This window comes from Gouania willdenowi, chromosome 7 (assembly GCF_900634775.1).
Source record: "Gouania willdenowi chromosome 7, fGouWil2.1, whole genome shotgun sequence".
NCBI lineage: Eukaryota > Metazoa > Chordata > Actinopteri > Blenniiformes > Gobiesocidae > Gouania > Gouania willdenowi.
In genome coordinates this window covers 2,243,853-2,267,578 of record NC_041050.1, presented here as the reverse complement: position 1 = coordinate 2,267,578, position 23,726 = coordinate 2,243,853, and the positions used below count along the sequence as shown (strand labels likewise).

At 36.7% G+C, this 23,726-nt stretch overlaps 1 protein-coding gene across 2 annotated transcripts in view; it reads right to left on the bottom strand.

Annotated features, from left to right (window-relative positions):
* The window catches only part of plxna2 (plexin A2), a 259,815-nt gene that overhangs the window by 218,457 nt on the left and 17,632 nt on the right, over nt 1-23,726 (bottom strand). For both annotated transcript variants that reach the window (XM_028452432.1, XM_028452433.1), the window contains exon 2: nt 3,090-4,400. In XM_028452432.1, the coding sequence (XP_028308233.1) occupies nt 3,090-4,289 (1,200 nt within the window). In that variant the 5' untranslated portion in view covers nt 4,290-4,400. The remainder of the gene's footprint in view (nt 1-3,089; nt 4,401-23,726) is intronic.

The following is a 23,726-nucleotide window of genomic DNA, read 5'->3' as shown; positions in this document are numbered from 1 at the left end:
AACGTGCGCTCACAGACTCTGAAACCAGATGCTATCAATGCACAGCCATGCTAACGGTAAGAGTAAACAGAGGCCTACACGTAATTACAGTGTCTAAGTGACACCAATACATAAAACACACTCACTGCTCTGTAAAACTGCTCAGAAAAGACTTTAGTGCTCAGATGAATAAAAATACAGACGCTCTGTGAGTCCAAGGAGAAGTTAGTGTGCAAGAGCAAACCGCGCCATCAAAACATTCCATTACGGGCTGCTTTTTTCGCTGAGACAAGTGTTTTGGTCGAAAACCAAAAATGAACTTGTGGGTCATTTATGGCAGAAAAATTTTGGTGGCCCAAATTTTGGTGCATCACTAATTAGCATGGTGAACATACAGTATCTCAATTAGGAGTGTGACGATGTCTCGATACGGCGATATATCCCGATATTTTACCACACGATCGATTATCGATATGCTTCCGCTAAGTAATGATTTTTTTTTAATTTTTTTGAATTTTTTTTTTTTTATTTTTTTATTTTTTTTCAAAATGTTTTCTGCTTTTTCACTAAAATGTGCAGATGCGTCTTCACAGAAATTTTATCCCTGTTTGTTGAAGGAACCAATATAATGGTGTCACTGGTGAGAAAGACCCTATTTATTGTTTACATAAAGCACTATTGGAGATAGTTATTTGTGTACATTGGTATGTTGACACTTATTTATAGAAATGTTGCACCAAAATAGTGTCACTGTTCATGACACATTTTTTTATTTTATTGTCTTTCAGAGAAATAAAATAAAAATTGTATTTTTTCACTCAATTTTTTTTTCTTATGTCATAAATTATCGTACATTGATTTCTGTCCATTATATCGATAATCGCAGTATCGTCATATCGTGAGATAATTGTTATCGTGAGCTTCGTATCGCGTATCGTATCGTGAGGTTCCCACCCCTAATCTCAATGCTAATGTTTGTATCGGCTTTATCTATTGCGATCTACCTGTATAATCCTCATCATACGGTGGTTTTTGGATGCTCACCAAGCACCAACGCTGCTTTTAGCACCCTTCACTCTCCCTGCTAGCTAAACACAAAAGCAACATGCTCGGTATGTAACACGGAGAGCAAAACATGCACGTGTTTATAGAACGGAGGAGTGGGCAGTTCAGTTTTGTAGGTAAGCTGTCGAACCTCAACGCTCACGGATACGGTTTGGGATTCTTCTGGCAAAGCGAAATAAACGTTCTAATTTGAGCTCCTTAGTTTGATGCCATCATATCATCCCAACATCTTATCTCACAACGTCAGTAGGGCTCAGAGTGTACTGTCGTGATTGAAATCATGTCTCTCTCCCCCCACCCTGATAATGACCTCTGACATTGTGCTAATGAGGAATTGACTGACGTTAACAGGAGAGATCTATTTAAATGCCTGGGGCTTAGCAACAAAAGACGCTGAGGGATTGAGATATGAACCCACTGTGTGTTCAAATATATGGTAAAAAAAGAGAAAATGAAGGAGCTTGCTGTGTTTGGTGACATGTAATGGATAGCCAGCTTAGCATTGTGGTGATTAGGAAACAAACATCTGTGTGATCCGTGCCCGTATGGAACGCTCAGAGACTTGAATCATCCTTCTTTATGCATCATCGTCTCCATTTTTTGCTTCTTTACACTTCAAGTGAAGTGTTTTGTTTGAAATGTGCTCATTTAAAATGTTGTCACTGCGTGTCTTCCAGGAAGAATAACTCATCCTCGGCTACGATTCATTAAACTAACGTGAAAAAATGTTGTTTGTCTGATATCTTAGCGACAAACCAATTTGTCACCAGTTATTTGATAAAAGAGGCCATTATTGTAAAGCAAAACGGCAACTTTTTAAATGATAATGAATTCATTCAATATATTTCCTTATATGTTTTACAAGAATATATGATTCTAGATAATAAAAAATTAATTGATTTTTAATTACTTTGTGAGAAATGGACCAGTTTTTAATTTATTTTTTTAAAGAAAAAATGAAAAAAGGTTGACAATGAAGTGTTGTTTTTGTCAATACGAGACTAGAACACATAAGAAGATTCTTGAACCAATCCATCAGAGAATTGGTTCACGTTTGTAGGGTCAACGTTATTTTTCTGGGATACTTTTTCAATCGAATAAACTTTATCAACTTAATACATGTTGTTGTTTTTTATGTAAATAAGTGTTATATGTTATTATGTAGTTGCATGTTTTCACTGTATATTTGATGGTGTATTTCCTGTAATTTGTGCAATTGGAATTATTTTAGGGTGACCATTGAACATTCTGTCCAGGTACTGCAGATGAAAAATAGGCTTTTGTCCAATTCTGGTATATTTTCAGTATTGATATTAATGTTCACGATCCCTGTTAAATAAACCAGTAAAAATAAATAAATACATAACAAAACCCACATAATCAGCTAACACTAACCCAGACAAAAGAAATGATTCCTAACCACTTTACATTAATTGATCAATGAGATCAATGATTTTATCTAATAAAGTTATCGGGGGCAAGAGCCAGGGTTGGGTCAGTTATAGTTGTAATCACGTACTTGATAATTAATAACAATTATGATGTAATTGAAATGTGATTGAGTTCAGATAATTTACTTTTTGAAATTGGCATAAAAATCTCTATAAAACTGTCAATTACAATCAAATTAAACATAAAACATGGCTTACACATACTTATTTAAAAATTATTATAATATATTTCATATCAAGTTTGTCTTAAGGATAATTTTACCATTTAAAAAGATTAAATTGAGTGACAGAAAAAAGCTCAGAAACCCACATCAAAAATATTAATACCAATATTTTCATGGATAACGAGGCTTATTTTTCTCAGTAATTGTTATTATTAATTTGAACTTTAGTAATTGAGAATGTAATTATAATTGACTTTCAGGGGAAAAACAATAATTGGAATTAAAGTTGTAATCGTAATTGAACATGTATAATTTAAACTGTAAATGTAATTGAGCTCAACCCTGAGAGCTTTAAGGTACTCCTTCATCTTGTGTTTCATATCTTCTGCCACTTGGCCAGGTCATCATTGCACATGACAACATGACTCACCGCTTTGGTGCAAGGCACGTCCTTCCCGAGCAGCCAGTTGAGTTCCAGGTGTCCTTCTCCTTGGTAACAGGACTGTAGACGCTCCTTAATCCTCGCGTTGATGTCTTTGATGGTGAAGACGCAGAGCGCCGAGTCATCTGGAGGACGATGGAACTGCTTTTGGCCTTTGGAGAAGATGGTAAAAAGCACATCGTCCTGGGCGGTGATGTTTAGAGACATGGCCAGAACCCGTCCGGGCTTTCCGAGATACGCCGCCTGCAGCAGCCGGTACTCGATGCCGTTCTTCACACATCCCACCGGCAGGGAGACGTAGGAGTGAAACTTGCGGTCATCTTTGCACAGGCGGACAATGCGAGAGGTGTAGAAGAGATCGCTGCTGGATCCGCTTGATGACATGCTGTTTTCTGGTGTCTCCGGCTGAACCGTCAGGAAGTAAACAAAGCTTCCACTGGCAAAACCGTAAACGTAGTAGATGTCAAAATGAGAGACAAGTGCCAGTGTGTCCGACGGAATCTTGATGAGAGACGACACAAAGTCTGTGTGCAGCTCGTAGTCGAGCATAGCGGAAGACTCCGGGTCCCGGGGAAGTTTTCGACTGGAAATGGTCGGAAAGTAATCCTGTTTGCCATCAACCGCAGTGCCGATGAACAACGTACCATCCTGGCCCTGGGAAGGCACAATGATCCCATACATAGTCCCGGTCTGGTTGACACTGGAGAGGTAGTGCTCCTTTTTGTGGGAGGGTTCCACTAAGATGAAGAGGTCATCCAGTCTGAGGAGCTTACAAACACCCTGGTAGAGGCTCCCACAGGCTAGCAACCGATTCTGAGAATAATCAACGAGGAGGAGCTTGTTGACGTTATTTGTAGAAACGAGGGGTTCCGAGCAGGGCTGGACGATCAGCGGAGGATAGCACGCCTTGTTGTCATCCTCTGGGCCAGTGTCGTGGGACACCAGAAGGGTCAGGTTTCCTGACAGTTTATAGACCCTATTGACCGCTCCGATATACAAAGACCCTGTGGTTTGGTGAACCGTGAGGTGGTTGAAAACCCAGTCCCGACGTTCAGGGTGGAAACTAGTGAATGTCGGACCATTGCTAGAGGCAGATTCTGCCAACAACCACAAGCCGAGCAGAACAGTCATTGTTCTCAGTTTAAAGTTGTAGGACACAGTTTTGCACATGGGCTGCAGGCTCTCCATGGTTTAGGACTTTGAGAGGAAACTGGACGACAGCGGGAAGAAGGAGAAATTGCCTTTTTGTTGCTGAAGGCCAAAGTGAAGCTCAAACCCTTCAATTCTTCTCACATGTTTCTGTAAAAACACAAAAACAGAAATGTTAGTTATCATTGGACTTTGAACAATGCATTGCTTCACTTTCCTTATTGTACGTTAAGTTGCATCAATGTCGTTACTGTACATACAGTTACGTCACTTTCATAAGAGTAGGTAAAGTTGAGTCACTTTCCTCATTGTATGTAAAGTTGTGTAACATTCCTTATTGTACATAAAGTTGTGCCACTTTCCTTATTGTACGTAAAGTTGCGTCACTATCCTTATTGAACGTAAAATTGCATCACTATCCTTATTGTACGTAAAGTTGCGTCACTATCCTTATTGTACGTAAAGTTGCATCACTATCCTTATTGTACGTAAAGTTGCATCACTATCCTTATTGTACGTAAAGTTGCATCACTATCCTTATTGTACGTAAAGTTGCATCACTATCCTTATTGTACGTAAAGTTGCGTCACTATCCTTATTGTACGTAAAGTTGCATCACTATCCTTATTGTACGTAAAGTTGCATCACTATTATTGTACGTAAAGTTGCGTCACTATCCTTATTGTACGTAAAGTTGCGTCACTATCCTTATTGTACGTAAAGTTGCATCACTATTATTGTACGTAAAGTTGCGTCACTATCCTTATTGTACGTAAAGTTGGAACACTTTCCTTCTGCAAAAAATTGAACATTATTGTACCGTTAGCCCTGTTTACATAAGAAAAGTTGTTAGAAAACATACTAACAGTTGCTCAAAACAATGGACTATCGTCTTAAATTGACTATTTATGTGACCAGAAAAGGTGCGGATGAGAAAGCGGCGCAGCAGCTAATGTGAGTATTGGAAAAAGCTGACTCAGCTGATAGTTGAGACTTTCGTTCCCTGCGACACAGAGCGAGCAGTTACAATCAGTTCCATTTTTAGTAGCCGTTATACCGCCTTGGGGCAATCTGACATGTTTATGAGCCAATGCGACGCAGCGGTTGGACAAAACAATGGACTATCATCTTAAATGGACTGTTTCTGAAGTCAAACGACTGTTATTGATTTACTGCTGCTGCGATAAACACACATGCTGTGAGTTCACGCCCACTCATGCATATGCATGCTTGTTTTTAGGAGCGGTCTGAAAGTGACTTTTCAGAGGCTAAAACTCCAGAAAACAAGCAAGTTTGGGAAATTAAAGCTGAAATAGTATGTTGTTGGGGTACTTAGAACAAATGGAGATGAGTGAAAAATAGTCTAATACTGGACCTTTAAGCCTGTACCTGCGTACACCAGGTGCAAAGCATGGTGGGGGGTACATCAACTCCAAGGCTGACACAGGGATTAACAAACCGAAGAAATGGTGAATGGACTTGATTTATAAAGGGCTTTATCCCCACACTGAAGTAGTCCCAGTCCCTGTACAAGATCAGCTCATTCACTCATTCACACACCAGTGGGACTGAGCTGTCATACAAGGTGCTCGTCAACCACTGGGAGCAACTTAGGGTTCAGACAGGTATAGCCTGAGATCAAACCCTCAACCTCTGGATCAGAAGACCACCTCTACCACGAGCCACACTCGAAAACATATATTTATTCCATAGAATATGTGGAAGACCCAGACGATTGGAGGGAAAGTATTCTTGAACATGTATTATTATTATTATTATTATTATTATTGCAGAGAGCTGCTTTATTTTAGTAACAATGTATATGAATTTATCTGCATTCGTGTGATGTTTCTGCAACTTGTGGCCATGTGGAATTTATCCCAAGGAGGTAATTATCTCATCCATTGGAAAAGAAAAGCCTGGATCTCATTACTAACACACACTGAGAACAAGTAGACACACACACACACGCACACACACACACACATAAACACAGTCCCTATCACAGGATCAGGATTATTAATATTTTCTGAAAAACATGGCTCTTCTTTTTATCCTTCCATCATATTCATCCGCCGACATGATCAGATCATAAAGGGATTCATCGCCAACAGTAAATCAATCAACTGAAAAGATTCAGGTGTGTGTGTGTGTGTGTTATCAGTGTACTCTCTCAGAACGTAACAGTGCGACGGACTAACAAGTGAAGAAGAGAATGGCGACGCATCCTAAAACTCTGGGATGATTAGGCGTAGCGATCCAACAAGAGTAATTAGTGTGGAGCCAGAGGAGGTGTGCCTGGGGAGGGAGAAAGGGACGCCTTGGGCTTCGACACGTCAGGAAGGGCCCCGCTTCGTTTGTCACGCGATACATTTCCATTTCCATGAGGGAGGGGGGAAAGGGAATCAAAGGTGAAAGCAACGACAGCTCCTTGAACTAACAAACAAACGATGGAGGACAGAATAGATATTAGAGCATTAATGTGAGTATTAGGGCTGGGACTTTAACGCAATGATTGCAATGAATTAATGGCACTTTTTTTTGCACTCCATACAGCGTGAAGCAGTTATACCCATAATACTGATGCACAGACCACAACATAAGAAACAGGAGAACCAGAGGAAGTTTTGTTGGTGTTCATTTTAGTTAATTTTAGTTCGTTAACAATACATTTTGGCCAAATTTCGATCTTTCCGTGTAAACATCCTCCATTGTTTAGTCGTATTTTTCATTGGAAACACCAGAAATGTGTTGAGTTTTAACTTTGACAAAATAAATCACAAAGTAAGAATGAAATAAAAAAATATGGTTGGGAATTAATTACAGAAAAATAACGCACAAAAAAAAAATTGCGCAGTTTTTAAAATTTGATTTGATGGGATACATTAAAGAAATCACCTCTGAGGAAGACTGACAGTTGGCAGTCGAAACGTGTCAATAGATGAAATTTCCTGAATAAATTAAACTTTAACCAGTCCCTCCAGGTTTTCGCGATGTTGTGATCGCAACTATTAATGCAAAATCAAGCAAACTCCACAAAATCAGTGCGGCAATGCAATTTTTCCACAAGGCTGCAACTTTCCCGCAACTTCGCTGAAAAAAAAAAACAAATATGCAGCCGCTCATCGTTATTTTTGGCATGTTAGCGCTTGTAGTTGCTACGGAAGTAGCAGAGGATGTACTATGGGCTTTGCTCCATAGAGATGTATACATAGATAAAAAAAATCAGCTTTTTTTGTTCAAAATGAGATGTTATCATCAAGCAAAAGCGAAAGTCGTCTATGGACAAATATTCTGCTTCTACAAAGCATGTCAAGAGAATGAAAGCCAGTGCACAACCCCATGTGTTAGAACAAATTATTACAATATCATTACATACAGTATGTACGTTAATGCTTTGTATTTTATGTTCTATGCCTAAAGAAATGTCTTCATCACAGGTTCATATTATGCACTTTAAGATTCCTTACGTTCTATGTTGTTTACTGAATTGCACTTTTGATGACCATTTTTATTAAAAACTGTTGCATCTTTTACATTCAAGGTATGTTCAGTGTAAAAGCTAAAAAAAATAAATAAATATTTGCATTTTTTGCAAAATTGTGTTGGTGTTTGCTTTCCAACAATAAAGCATATTTTTTCAAAAACATGTCTGGTCAATATGTATTTATAATTGGTAGAAACAATTAACTTAATTGTGAGTAAAGTATGTTTTAGGGCTGAAATAAAATCGCAACTTTTTACCTCAACTTTTGGAGAAATGGCGCGTGAAATCAGGCGTTTCAACCCTCAACAATCACAAAAAATGCCCGCGGAGGGAGTGTTTAACGTATTATAAATATAGCTTACTTAAATTTACGTTAGTGCTTTGTGAACAATGCAATGATAATAATCTTTATTCATTAACACATTATGTTAGCACTCAATGATGGAAATAATAAAAACTAGTTGTTTAAGCTCATTTATTGTCATTTACCAAAACACATTTAAATTGGAAAAAATGTTGCTTCTCGTGTCAAATATTTTTATGTGATTAATTTAGAATAATTGAGATTAATTAATTACAAGATCCATAACTTTGTAATAATTCGAATATTTGCTTTAATCAAGCCCCAGCACTAGTGAGTAAACAAACTATTTATTAGTGTTTGAGTTTCCAAATCCAGTAACAGTAAAGTTGACCAAACGCTGACCCTGAGGAAATGTATTGATCGATGGTTCCCATTAAAGCAGGTCCTCAGGCCCCAGTGGAGCTGTTTGTAGGTGTTAGCTACTGCGCTATTAGCATAGTGTGGCTATAAAAGCGTTCAGCTGGCCGCATGCTGCCGTGCGTCTTTGTTTGGGTTTCTCCATGCTGGATGTGCAAAGTGGATCCTTTGGTATAATCAGCATCCTGCTGAGTTGGCTTTTTTTCACCAGCCTTTCAGCCTTTTTCACTGCACACCCAGCCCTGCCCAGCTCTAATTTATCTGTGTGTGTGTGTGTGTGTGTGTGTGTGTGTACACAACACTGACTTCCATCCATCTCTTCTTCCCTTCGTGAGGGGGAAATATATGCAACACTCGTCTGTTTGAAGGCAACAGCTGCTGAGGCAAAGAAAGGAAAAGATTGACTGAGCGCTGTAAATAAAAGCTTCCACATAAAGGTTATCCCTTCATATTACCGTCTGCGACACGTTGAATAAAGCCTTTGTTTAACCTGAGTTTATGTCCACCCTCTTTTGTTGCACTCGACATGGGCTTCTTTTGCACTATATATACATATATATAAATACAGCTTACAGCCACTGTTGAAAAAGAATAGAACACATATGTTCCCAGAGTTCAAAGTGAGAAATACAGCGAGAGAATTAACATATAAATGCAACGAGAAGGAGTCCTGCTCACAGACACAGACATGTGAGAGGACTTTGCTTTGTTGGAGTTTGAAATTAATATGGGAAAGAGGTGTAAAACACTTTATATAGAGTGGTCTGCAAACTCTCAAAGGAGCCATTTTGGCTCATCCGGAGCCAAAAAAAATACCTTCTCAATGAAGACACACAGTGTAATAAATTCTATACATAGTTAAAGCTATTTCAAATGCTATTAACAGTATTTTTTTAATTAATGTACTACAAAAAAGGGCCACAAAAAATGAACTTGACAACACACAATCATGTCTGTCACCACATACATGCTAATTGCTAAGTTCTTGCCTAATATCAAGCATTGGTAGTTAAATGAATGTTTCCTCACTACTACAACTAAAATCTATATTTTCCTCCAGAATAGTATTTTTTTGTTGGTTTAGTGATCTCACCAGTTATTTAAAATGCACAATGTGATTTATTTTTAGGTTGAAAATTAGTTCAGTTATGATTTTTGTGGGTGTGTCAAACTATAGGGAGCCATTGCACAAGAGTCAAGGAGCCACATGAGGCTCCAGAGCCACAGGTTGCAGACCACTGGTACAGACACTCATAGTCTACATAAGTTCATGAATATTCTCCCATCAATCCATGTCATTTCAACAAATGTTCAGGACATCCATGCACTTCAGTCTGGAAAAAAAAAATCTGATATTTTTACCAATGTTCCATAAAATGATGGATGTACAGTATATTAATTTATTTTGAAGGAAAAACATCTCCACTTTCAGCTTCCAATATCTCAGGAACTACATCACAGAGGAAACTGAAATGTGGCATAATAATACAGCTCCACCCATTTTCTCAGAATATACAAAAATATTTCCAAATAAAGATATAAAAGCTGTATTATTATACCATATTACAGTTTCCTATGTGATGGAGTTCCTGAGATATTGGAAGCTGGAAAATGGAAGAAAAAAAAGGCCACACCCCCCTCACTAAATTGTCCATATCTCAAAAAGTATTGATCCAATCAAACTAAAAACGTACAGTTGAAAATATGTTAAAATGACAAGGAATGATCCAGTATTATTAAGTTTTTAGTCATTTTGTGTATTTTTCTGTCATTTTGGGAATTTCTGCTGGCATTGTGTGTATTTTATGAGTCATATCTGTGTTTGTTATGTTTACATGTTTATTGTCAATCTGTGCCTTTTTGGATTTTTGCGTAATTGTTCGTGTTATGTGTTTATTTAGTGTCTTAGTATGTGTTGTCATTTTGTGTGTATTATGAGTCTTTTTGTGTATTTTTGGAATTTTTTTTTTTTCTTTTTGTTGTTGCTTTGTGTATTTTTGTTGACTTTCTGAGCATTTTGCTGTTTTTTTGTGTGTTTTTTAGAGTTATTTTGTGTATTATGTTGGACTTCATGTTACTCTCAATTTCTTGAATTACACTTTTTGGTGGATTTGTCAATTATCTACCGTACATTACTTCATACCTAATCATATACTGTATGTATTCAGCAGAAATAAAGTGGCTTTAGGCTATACTTACACTTAAAAATCATTTTTAGGCATTTCGAGCATGATTTTGTGATGTTTATTAAGTCAGTAGCTTTACCAAATCAGGCAAAGCTGATAAAACTGAATTAATACGGGAACGGTTTTACCCTCAAACTAAATTTTTGTGAAATTTGAAATGTAAAACAGGAGACCCTGCAGTCATGGGGAGGGTTTGTGTGGATGGATGGATGGATGATGGATGGATGGATGGATGGATGGATAGAGAGCGATTTGGCTGGTTTTTGGAGCTGGCAGTGGAACAGAGGAAAACGTTTCCTATGGAGACAAAGGAATATAAATATATAATCTGCAGATGCCAGTGCGTCCTCTCATTATCTCTGCAGCAGAAAAAAAAGACAAGACTAATAGACTAACCTCTGCAGCTTTTTATTTCCCCTCCTATAGAGGAGGAACTCCCTTTAGGGAAGATTAACGTTTCTATTTTTATCACGCAAATAGCCACACAAAAAAAAGCTCAGCAGGTAAAAAAGAGAAGCAGGAGAATAGTTAAAGCATTCCTCTCCTCTATCTTCTCTCTTTTCTCTCCGTGGACTAATTTGTTGATATTTATTGCAGTTGTTTTGTTGATTTACATTGTAGCGTCTCACTTTTACTAAAGCCATGCAGATAGATTTCACGCTTCACATTAATCATTCAGAGAATAACGCATTAATCCGAGGCATAAAATCACAATCTCCATCATCCTTTTATTTTTTTTTTATATATCCAACCACAATGGATTTAGCTCTGTAAACGGATTTACTGTATGTTTTTTATCCGTCACAATACAACTGTGGTAAATATGAATTTAGGAGATTAAGCAAATTTGGCTGCATTGTTAAAAAGCTTACGATGCGTTCAAGACAACTCGTAAATCTCAATTTCTGACAGTCAGTCTTCAAACGCGTCAAAATGTCTCAAAAACATGGTTGAATCATATTTACAGTAAAGATAATGTTTGTGTGATTAAAACTGTCAATATTTACAATTAGTTGATTTGTTTTCAGCCCAAAACATAAATGTTTCATATTTTAGATAAAAAGCATTTAAAAAGCAGAGATGAGCAACTTTTATCACCACAAACTAGGGCTGAACAATTCATCACATTTTAATTGTGATCACGATTTTGGGTACCACGATTAAATTAACCTGTAATATTTACATTTAAAAACAACAGTGTTTATTCAGTTAGCCTTTGGTACATTTTACATTATTAGGTTAATTTAAATTTAAATTATAATTCAATTTTAAAGCTTAATTTTCTACTGTAAACTGCACACACACTGTTTAAAAGAAGTGCAAGAACACAGATTTTTCCCTAATATGATCAATAATTGTGATTATAATCGTGATTACAATATTGATCAAAATAATCGTGAATATCATATTGGCCATAATTGTGCAGCGCTACCACAAACGTGATTGTATCTGATCTAAAGGTCACATTATCAACATTTATCTCTATATTTACAATAATGACCAATCTGAGCATTAATACAGTGTTTTGTGTGTTTTTATTGCATTTTTATACATAATTTTGTGTATTTTCCTGTAATTAAATGTATTTTTTCTACTTTTGGTGAGTTTTTGTTGTGTTTTTTTTTGCATTTTTTGAGTCATTTTCTGTATTATTGATGTCGTTTCATTGTTGTTTTGTGTATCTTTCTATCATTTTGTGTATTTTTCTTTGCAGGACGTCTGATGTAAGGCATTAAAACATGGCACAGCATGGCTGAATCATTATTAAAATAAAGGAATATGTTTGTGTGACTAAAACTGTGATTATTCAGAATAGTAAAATGTAAAAGACGTGATTATATCTGATCTAAAGGTCACATTATCAAAAATAATGACCAATCTGAGCATTAATACAGAGTTTTGTGTGTTTTTATTGTATTTCTGTGTGTTTCTGAAATATTTTTGTGTATTTTTCTGTCATTATGTATATTTTTTCTACTTTTTGTGGGTTTTTGTTGTTCTTTTTGGCATTTTTGGAGAAATTATTTGTATTATTTATGTTGTTTCATGTTGTTTTGTGTATCTTTCTGTAATTCTGTGCATGTCTGTTGTCATTTTGTGTATTTTTGTTCTGTTTTTTGTCATCATGTATAGCTTTGTTATCCGTTGGAGTCAGTTTGTGTGTTTACTTTGAATGCCGTCTGATTAAAACATGACAAAGGGCACAAAAATATTCAACAAAGCATCTTAAAAATCATTAAAACATCAATTCAGATTTAAAAGAAATAACAGAAATACAGCCAGCGTTACCATGTTCCATGATATAAATAAGTAGTGATTATTGTGTTCTATTCTGTCATGTTTTGAACAATAAAAATGTTATTAATCCATGTTTTAGCACCGACTGTTATTGTTCGTGACGTCAGACTAAATAATTCTGAAAGAAGACGGGGTAATTGTTTTTTTCCCGCCCTTACCGACACCAGGTGGTCTATTAAAGCACGTTTTCTGATTTGTCTTGAACGCAGCATCAGTTTAAAGAAGCGACAAAGAAGCATAAAAGGATTTTTTAAACAATCCTCTGCTCCGTTAGTGCACGTACGCATTGACAGTCGTTGATAGTTTGAGTTATTTTATTTATTTTTTTTACACTATTTGTGGAACGATGGCCAGGGTCTCAGTGAGGATTCATCATCCACGGGAATTCTTCTATTTAAGCGTCACTCACACAAACAGCTCGTCCCACTGAGCCACAGTGCTTTGTCACACTAGCTATTCATTAAAAATGGACAAGTGTGTGTGTGTGTGTGTGTGTGTGTGTGTGTGTGTGTGTGTGTGTGTGTGTGTGTGTGTGTGTGTGTGTGTGTGTGTGTGTGTGTGTGTGTGTGCCAATGACGCTGTCATTTGAGTGGAAATCCTTCAGTTAAAGCTCATTTTCATCCATTAAATGTCAGTGAGTGGTGAAATAACACAAAGTTTGGGTCCAAAATAAAAATAAAGAAGTCACATAAATAAAAATAGTTTTCTATCCCAAGACAAAGTAACTTTTATACTATAAATTAAAACAGAGATCAGATTTGTTGGAGTCATGCTGGCATTTTGTGTATTCTATGAGTCATTATATGTGTTTTTGTCATTTCTAGTGTGTTATGTTTGCATTTTGATTGCCAATTTGTGATTTTTTGGATTTTTTCAATGTTTTTGTCATTTTGGGTTTTTGTTTTCTGTCATTTTGTGTAAATGACTCATCCACTATTAAACTGGACTCTCTGACTGTGGTGACAGAGAGGAGGAGCCTGTCCAAAGTGAAATCCATCTTGGTCAATAAGTCCCACCCACTATATGATGTGATGGTCAGTCACAGAAGAACCTTCAGCACCTTCAGAACCTTTAGAACCTTCAGCACCAGGCTGATCCAACCACAGTGCTCCACAGAACGCCACAGGAAATCATTCCTGCCTGTGACGATCAGACTGTATAAATCATCACTATAACCTCATAGAATGATTGTTGTAAATATCTGAATATTATATTGGCATATAATTGTATTATTATTATTAGTATTATCTATCCTACTTTATGTTCTACTACTGTAATGTGTGTGTTTCTGATCCATATTTTTAACAGTCTTTTACTTAATTATACACGTATTTATTGTTTATTCTTTCTTTTGTCTTTGTTAACGTTCTTATTCTTTTATTTATGGTTTTTTCTCCCTGGGATTAATAAAGGAATTCTGATTGTGATTTAATTGTTAGCATTGTGTGTTTCTTTGGTGTCATTTTGTATGTGTTGTTGTTTTGTGAGCATAGGTAGTGGTTTTGTGTCTGATGTGTATTATTATGAGTCTCTTTAGTGTATTTTTGTCATCTTTTTGGTGTTGTTGTTACTCTGAGTATTTTTGTTGACATTCTGTACATTTTGCTGTTGTTTTGCATGTTTTTGGAGTTATTTTGTGTATGTTGGACTTCATGTTGCTTTCAATTTCTTGAATAACAATTTTGGGTGGATTTGTCTTGGGGGCCGCACAGAATTAGACCAAGGGCCGCATGTGGCCCCTGGGCCGTTAGTTGCCCATGTCTGTGCTATAACGTTAGCACAAAAAGCGCTAACATCCTCAGGGAGAGATTACAGTGTTATCGTTAGTCCTTTTTTTCAGTCCTCCGTGTACCGTAGTCCTGCCTATTAAAGCTGGAGGATGAATGTGCGTAGCTCATCATTTCTGTCTGTCATCCTGTGAGAACACATTTCTCACACCACACATTTCCATAAATCTACATCGTAAAGAGGTTTGGAGCCAGAATCCTCCATGGACCAGGAAACAAAGTGAGAGATACCAGGAGAGAGTATGGGATCAGACCCTCACCTCACACACGTATATATACACACACACACACACACACACACACACACACTAAGAAAATATTGTTAATATTAATACAGCTTTAATTTGATACCAGTTTTAAAAGTGTCATGAGTGAATTGAGTTTGGTCGTAATAATGTGGTTTTTTTGCACATTTTGTTGTCGTTTTTCATATATATTTTTGTTGTTTTGTGTATTTCTGTTATTTGTGTGTATTTAGTGATCTTATGTGAATTTGTCGTCATTTTGTGTATTTTTTTGTTACTTTTTGTGCGTTTATTAGTTTATGTTTGTCAATTTGTCGTCGTGTGTATTTTTGTTGTTCTTTAATATGTTTTTCTTGATATTTTGTGTAATTTTGTTGTTTTTTGTGCTAATTTGTCATCATTTTGTGCATTTTATTGTTGTTGTGCTTCTGTGGGACACACACGAAGGAAAGGTGTGTGTGCGTGTGCGTGCGTGTTAAATGTTAATTAAGATAAGATATGAAGATATGTGTAAAAATTTGTATCAACCCAACTTTTGGAGAATAATTGCATAAAGTTTATTCTATGTATTAGTACTGCCCACAGACGTATTAAACAGTAGCTAAGGAGCGTAAAATAAAAGTATTTCTGTTCAGATGAAATGTGTAAAAGTGTAATAAAGTCATTTTCCAGCGTGTCCAGTGTTGTATCCACAGCTGATCTAATAATAGACGTTATAATCAAACACTGGCTCATGTTTCCTTTTAACTATCAGACACTGTTTCACTGGCCACAATCTGGACGGCTTATATAACTGGTTTGTGGAGGGAGGAAAACCCCGTCACTCACAGTAATCCTTCCATTTTCCTGCTCCTGTTTTATCTACGGAGTGTATGATACGACCAGCAGCTCTATAATCACACACACTGCTGTAGCCGACAGTCGAAGGAAGGGAAACTACAACCTCTCCTCCTTTAATAAAACACTTCTAACATCCACTGATCAGCTGCTGCTGCTACTACTGGGCGACCAATGATCACATCAATTATCCGTAAATATGTCTGGCCCACATTTCTGAATCATTCAACATTGTGAAACTTTTTGCCACATTCGCTTAACATCCGACCACTTGATTTACAACAAAAAATAGCATTGAAATGTGTAATATTGTCCTGAAACTAGCATTCGATTCACGATACTGGGTTCACGATGCGATTCTCTCACGATTTATTTTACAAAATGGGACTGTAGACAAATGATGACTGAAAAATATTCCTTTATTTTTTGGGGGGAAAAAAACTATAAAATACTGTATTATTTTCCTTTTATTTTTCATTGTCAAAAGTAACCCTTGATAAACTATTCAAAACAATGCAATTTCACTAAAAATAAATCTTGAATGAAATAAATAAAGAAATAATACAAATGAAGAAGAAGCCTATTCATTTAAATTCTGGTTCTATAGTAAACAATGCAAAACTGCAGAATAGTTCTTTTTAAAAGTGCAACTGAAAATGTATTTTGTGCCTTAACAATTTGACTTTAAAAAAAAAAGTCTGCATTGTATTTACATCAGATATTTGTTTGGGCCAGCAGAGGGCGCTGGTAATCCAGTAGTTGGTTGGGATACAGAACTTCTGTGCAGTGAGGAAGAGATGCTATGCTAGCAGACATAGCTAATAGAAAAACGTGACTTTTACAGATATTCACGTAATATTACAGATATTCTTTCGGTGCTAAAGGGGTAAAGGAATCATTTATGAACATGTTTAAGAGTAGAAGGCGGCCAGAAAGAGAGTAGAAGCAGATTCCACCCGCCGCCTCAGCATTTGGACAAGAGAAGGATAAATATATGTAGATATGTTTAAAAAAAGTACTGCGATTAAATTTTCAGAAAATCGATATGAACCGTGATATCTATGAATCAATTTTAACTGCCTTACGATTAATCGTTACGTCCCTACACACTAATATATTATATAGTGATAGACCAATACATCGGACAGGTGAGATTGTCGGCTGATTTTTGCGTTCTTTACGTGTATCGGCATCGGCCGATGCGGGCTGCTGCGTTCACCGATCGGTATTATTTACAGAGAGCAGAAATATTTTTTACTTGTTCTACAACACCTTTTCTAAAATATTTGTTAAACATTTTTTTACTTGGCGTCGTTTTACCTCACCTTTCTTAATTTCAATAAATGTTCCTTTTATAAAAATTGAGACTTGTACCATTTGTTATCAACATTGTGTAATTTTTATGATGTAAACCGGGGGAGCAAAAGAAGCATCGGCTCCAAATATCGGCTCATTGGCAAATCGGTACCAGCATCGGCCCTAAAAACCCATCTTGGTCGATCCCTAGTACTATACACTACAAACTCAATAGTATACACCATAGGGCTGTGCATTGCAATGAATCTACAATACATGATTTGCATTTCATGAGACGACATATCCCGATACTAAACAATATGATATAAATCACGATATCAATAGCTACAAATTTCACCTTTACAAGTAGAAAAATGGTATGAAATACAATTTATTTTATTTTATTAAACTTGTTAGAACAAGTAAATGGTAGCTAACTATAATTCAAGTACAAATATATAAAAAAAAAACAAGTGGTATGTTTATCAAACTGTCAAATTACATTTTTTGCTTCTACAACAGATTTTGATTCTAGGGATGTCCCGATACAACTTTTTCACTTCCAAGATTGCAGCCTTGGATATCGGCCAATACCGATACCGATCCGATACAATATCAGCATGAATCATACATACTTTTATTACTTATTTTGTAGTGTGGAATGTTAGAAAATAGTCAGCAACAGTAGGGATGAGAAAAACTGACCCATTTATTATTAATCAGTTGGTTACATCATTTTAACTTTCAACATAATATCTACAGTATTCTACAACTGAATAAATATAATATCATATATATCGGAGATTTTAGATGCAGTCCGATAAAATCCGATATCTGAATATCAATATCGAATCGGGACACCCCTAGACTGATTCTGTTAGGTTCTTTTAAAAACCTGTTCCCAGTATGTTTTATGAAAATAAAGTGTAATCAACTTCTGCGTTCCCACTGAAGTATACTTCCAAGTTTCCCAAGATGCATCTGGAACTTGTCTTTTCTTCTTCTGTGATCTCAATCAGAGACTGAAATTGAACCTTCTGCAGAAACAAACTGTGTGACCAGGTAACCTAATGTGGAAACCCGTGGCGTGAACATTAATAGATCATTAGCCGTAGCGCCCGCGCTAGCGTCTGAGGAGCATTTAAGTGTGTTTTCTGGCGCTCCCTGCAGAGACACAGTTACACATGCATTATCACACACTCAGTCTGCTACAAGGACCCGCTCTAATTTCATCAAATGTGATGAAGCACCACAAAATCAAGTCTGTGGGAAGTTACTCTGACCAATTCTCCCTTTGGATGACAGGCAGGAGCAGCAAATAGAAAACACAATAACCACCACACGGCAAATTACTGACGGTGGTGTCTGAGTTCAGCCGTGCAGAAAAGCATCAGCCTGTCTGTTTATGTACAAAATATGACCTGTAGCTAAAAAACAACCTCAAACTCTCCCAGTTTACCATTCCCACACACACATGCACACGCGCACTCACAGCAAACACCAATAAAAACATACAAAACAACAGAAAAATATACAAAGTGATTCCAAAAACACAACACACAACAAAAACACACAAAATGACTTTAAAAACAAAGCAAACAACATCAAAAACCAACAAACCATCAGAAAAATACAAAGAAAATAGTTTAAAAACAGCAAACAACAATAAAAACACATAAAATTACAGAAAAATACAAAAAATTATTTTAAAAACAGTAAACAACAAAAAACAAACAAAATGACAGAAAATTACAAAAAAAACTTTAAAGACACAGCAAAACATGATTAAAAAATACACAAAATGACAGAAAAATATATTAAATTACTCCAAAAACACAGCAAACAACAAAAACACACAAAATGACTTTAAAAACAAAGCAAATAACATCAAAAACCAACAAACCAACAGAAAAATACAAAAAAATACTTTAAAAACACAGTCAACAACAATAAAAACACATAAAATTACAGGAAATACAAAAATTGAGACCAAAAACACAGCAATCAACAACAAAAACATAAAACAATAAATATATGTTTCCCCTGTCACTCCCATGTCCCTCATGAGGTGGACATCTGAAGTTCACACTCACCATTATGTGTACCAGGTAAACTAGATGATGGTTCTCCAACAGAAAAGACAAAATACCTTTACGTCTTCCTTTCTCATGCTCTCACAACCTGATAAGATGTGATGCAGGCGTGCGTTGGGGGTCAGTAGGAGGCAAAAGATCAATAACTTTATGAACGAGGTGTGCAGCGGCTCTTCAAATATTTAATACTTTTGGTTTAGCAACATTACATAACTGAAACTGAAAGGCATGAATTATGGAGAAACAAACTGTTTCCCAGAGACAAAGTGACATGGAGCCAGGATGGAACTAAACAAAATGACAACAAAAACAAAGAAAACTACACAAGACCTGCATTCACAAGGTGAACACGTGTTTGGCAACTAAAAATGGACAATTTTGTTGTTTTTACTCATGAAATTGAAAGTAATAATGCAGGAAAAAAAAAAGACTGACCTTGACCTTAAATATGACCTTGAGCGAAGGTCAAGGTCACACATTGAAAGGAAATGTTGTTCAATGGTACCAGTCTGAGCACTGTATCTCAATGTGTGGCCATTTTATAGGGAAAAAAAAATATTTGTTTGTTTTGGCTGAGCTTCGTCTTCCTGTTTTTGGTCAAGGTCACACATTGAAAGGAAATGTTGTTCAATGGTACCAGTCTGAGCACTGTGTCACAATGTGTGGCCATTTTATAGGGAAAAAAAAATATTTTTTTTGTTTTGGCCTGTTTTTGGTCAAGGTCACACATTGAAAGGAAATGTTGTTCCTTTGACGTCATGAACTTTGACTCCTACCGATCTTTTTACTGGTAGGTCGTACAGCTTTGATCCCACTAAATAAAATACTCCACTTGAGATGAGCTTTTCATAAATATAAGCATCACACTTGTACGATAAATATTCATAGAGATATGGAAATTTGGCGTTTTTGACACTTGACTCGACCTTGACCTTTTGGTTCCAAAAAAGGTTGACTGCACATCCTTGACATTGTCCCTATGAGAGTGCTGCATTAATAGCCGAGGACAGGGGGGCCCAATCCTGGTCCTCAAGAGTCACTATCCAGCATGTTTTAGATGTTTCCTTCATTAACTCATCATCAAGCTCTGCAGAAGCCTGATAACAATCCTGGTCATTTCAATCAGGGGTGTTGGAAGAGGGAAACATCTAAAACATGCTGGATAGTGGCTCTTGAGGACCAGGATTGGCCACCCCTGGCCTCGGAGGAGTTCCAAGACAAAGGAGTTGTGGAAGAAACATAATAACAAGAACTCCTACGAGAACAGTATATTTGACCATTTTCAATTGTCAAGTACAAATACAAAAAAAAAAATAGTCCCAAAACCCAAAAATAAACACAATGACTGAGAGCATTGACAATGTGCATTATGTTTACTGTCAAATAGACACAGGAACATAATCATCTGCCTCCATAGAGTAGAACACAGAGTATATGAGCAGGAGATCAAAGGGTAACAGATTCACAGAATGGAACTAAACAGCTCAATGATACACACTGACAACATTACACATGACAGACTATTATCTGTTCTCCTTCCACTACCATCAGACCTGAGGTTTCTGCCTTAAACTGGTGGTAACACGTGGAACTGTCAGGGCATTATTTATGAAAAGCTACATGAGCTCCAGTGCTCCACGCTCATTTTCACAGGCCACAGGTTTCTGAGACTGTCACAAAGACAAAGGAGGGAGTCAGACGCTGGAGAGCATCGTTCATACGTGGCCTGTCAGCGTTTTATCATCAGCTACGTCTTCATTCAGTCACCCAGAGAACAGCTTTAGACCTCACAGTCACTAGATGCTTTAAACCAGTGGTTCCCAGACTGTTCTCAGTCCCATACCCCTTAAACCTCAAGCCATGTACCCCCTACTCCTGCACACATAAACACATAATGTCATACACAATGTAGCCCTACAGTGAATTTACCTATCCTGCTGAGGAATAATATATAATAATAATAATAATAATAATAATAATAATAATAATAATAATAATAATAATAATAATAATAATAATAATAATATGCAGATGCTGGCCCGCGTCACACTGCATTAGCTTATCATTGGCATTGGCTAGCATTAGCATTATCTAGCATTACCATTAGCAATAACCTAGCATCATCATTAACATTAGCATAGCATTGCCATTAGCCTAGCATTAACATTGACCTGGTATTAGCTTTAACCTAGCATTCTCATTAGCCTAGCAATAGCATTAACCTAGCATTAGCCTAACAATAACAATAACCTAGCAATATCCTAACAATAGCATTAGCCTAACATTAGCATTAACCTAGCATCAGCCTCGCAATAGCAATAACCTAGCATTAGCATTAACACGTCATTAGCCTAGCAATAGGAATAACCTAGCAAAAGCATTAACCTAGCATCATCATTACTATTAGCATAAGTCTAGCATTAATATTGACCGAGTATTAGCTTTAACCTAGCATTATCATTAGCCTAGTATTAGGATTAACCTAGCATTAGCTTAGCAATAGCAATAACCTAGCATTAACCTAACCTTAACTTTAACCCGGCATTAACGTTAACCAAGCATTAACCAAGCATTAACGTTAACCAAGCATTAACATTAACCAAGCATTAACATTAGCCAAGCATTAACATTAACTGTTCTATTTATATTCTAGTTTCCAATGTTACATATGTCACGTACCCCCTATGAAAATTTGCGTACCCCTGGGGGTACCCATACCCCCCTTTGGGAACCTAGGCTTTAAACCATGCTAGGTTAAACACTTCCTTACAATTTCGTAAAAGTTTGGTGCATTGCATTGTGGGATGTGGAGTCCTACGTAGACAAATGCATAGCAGTGTTTTCACTTCATTCTTACTGTGATTTGATTTCTTGTGTTTTTTCTCCAGACAAGGAGGACAGTGATTGGCGTGACTCCATTTTTGTTCTGGTTTATTCCAGGTATTCCCAGTGATATCACCTTACCACCAAAATAAACTTCTGCCATGGTTTTGCTACAACGTTTAGTGAAAACACCAGAAATGTGTTAAGAAGTAAACACAAAATCACAGTAAGAATTACGTTTTTTTTTTTATAAAAAAAAACTTCAATCGGCAGTGTTTCATAAACTTTTTCAGACCAAGAACAAGTTGGCCTAGAAAAAAAAACTCCCGGACGACCAAACTCGACAACAATCCAAAACCAATACATCTGTTCACTACAGCAACAAACGGCATTGTCTCAAAATTTCATTTGAAATCAGAGGGTTTCATAGCCACGCTTGCTAACGATTCATAGCTCAAAACACAGTGTGTATTAGGGTTTCTTCTCATTGTCAGGCCAAAAGAACCCAAATTTAACGTAGTCCCAATAGTATGTTCTATTCTCTTTAGTGCTGGACTTTACGTAATCATGCCGCGTTTCACATTTCTGAGTCAGCGAATCGCTTTCTTGCGATTTAGCGTTAATGAAATCACTTCCTGTTGTGCCACCGATCCAACTTCAGTTGAACGCGTTTTGCATTTTGACAAAAAATTGTAAAATGCACACCTGTGTAGCTACGAGGCGGTGACGCAACAATCAACCTTTTCACAAACACAAAGTGATATTATATAGTTTTGGAGTCACTTCTGATTCAAAAATATAAATGTCATTTTCAAATTATTATTTTGAAAAATATATTTTCCCAAAACCGACCAGTAGGGGTCGCTTTGGAAAAGGCTGTTCTAACGGACTCCACATCCCACAATGCAATGCGGAAACATTTACGACAATGTCAATCAGAGAAAGAAAACAAACTTTCGAGCAGCACTTTCACTTTTTTACATCTTTTTAAAGCAAATTATCTTTAGATTATTGATAAATGAGGGCTACACTCTGTCTTTATCTGATAAACAAAATAACATTTAAATAAAAACTGTCTCCAGAAGCTTTAAAATCATGCAAAGCGAACACGAAACAAGCTGAAATAATAATGACAATGGTTTTTTTTTTTTTGGCTTTAAGTTTGATCAAAGCCTAATCTTTGCTTGTAACATGATTAAAATTAGCATCTGTGTCTTTGTTATCAGAACAGAAGCCCCAGTGGGACAAAAACCCACAGCTCAAAGAAATAAAAGAAAGACGAGTGTAATCACCAAAAATACACTCAGAATCAAAGTGCATTAAAAAGTTAAAAACATGAGAGACTAAAGCCCGTCCCACGCGACCTCAGCTAAAGTCTTTCACCTTGTATTCACTTTTTTTGTTGTTTTTCCCGTTGGTCACACACGGAGACGATGAAGTGCAGAAAGCAATGAGTGATTTAAACGTGGCCACGTTGGTCCAAAGCCTTAGCGGCAAGGTTACACTCACATCCCTCTATGATTAGTATGCTGCGAGCAAGGCACAGGATGAAAATGAAACCTAAAGTTCAACACGCCAGTGGGCAGCCAGACGGTTTCCTGTTACCAGTGTTGGAGGAGATGAAGACAAATAAAGAGGGGATGGGGGTTCTTTAGTTTAAGCTGCGTTAGTCAAACAGACGAGCCTCCATCTCTGCTGCTGCT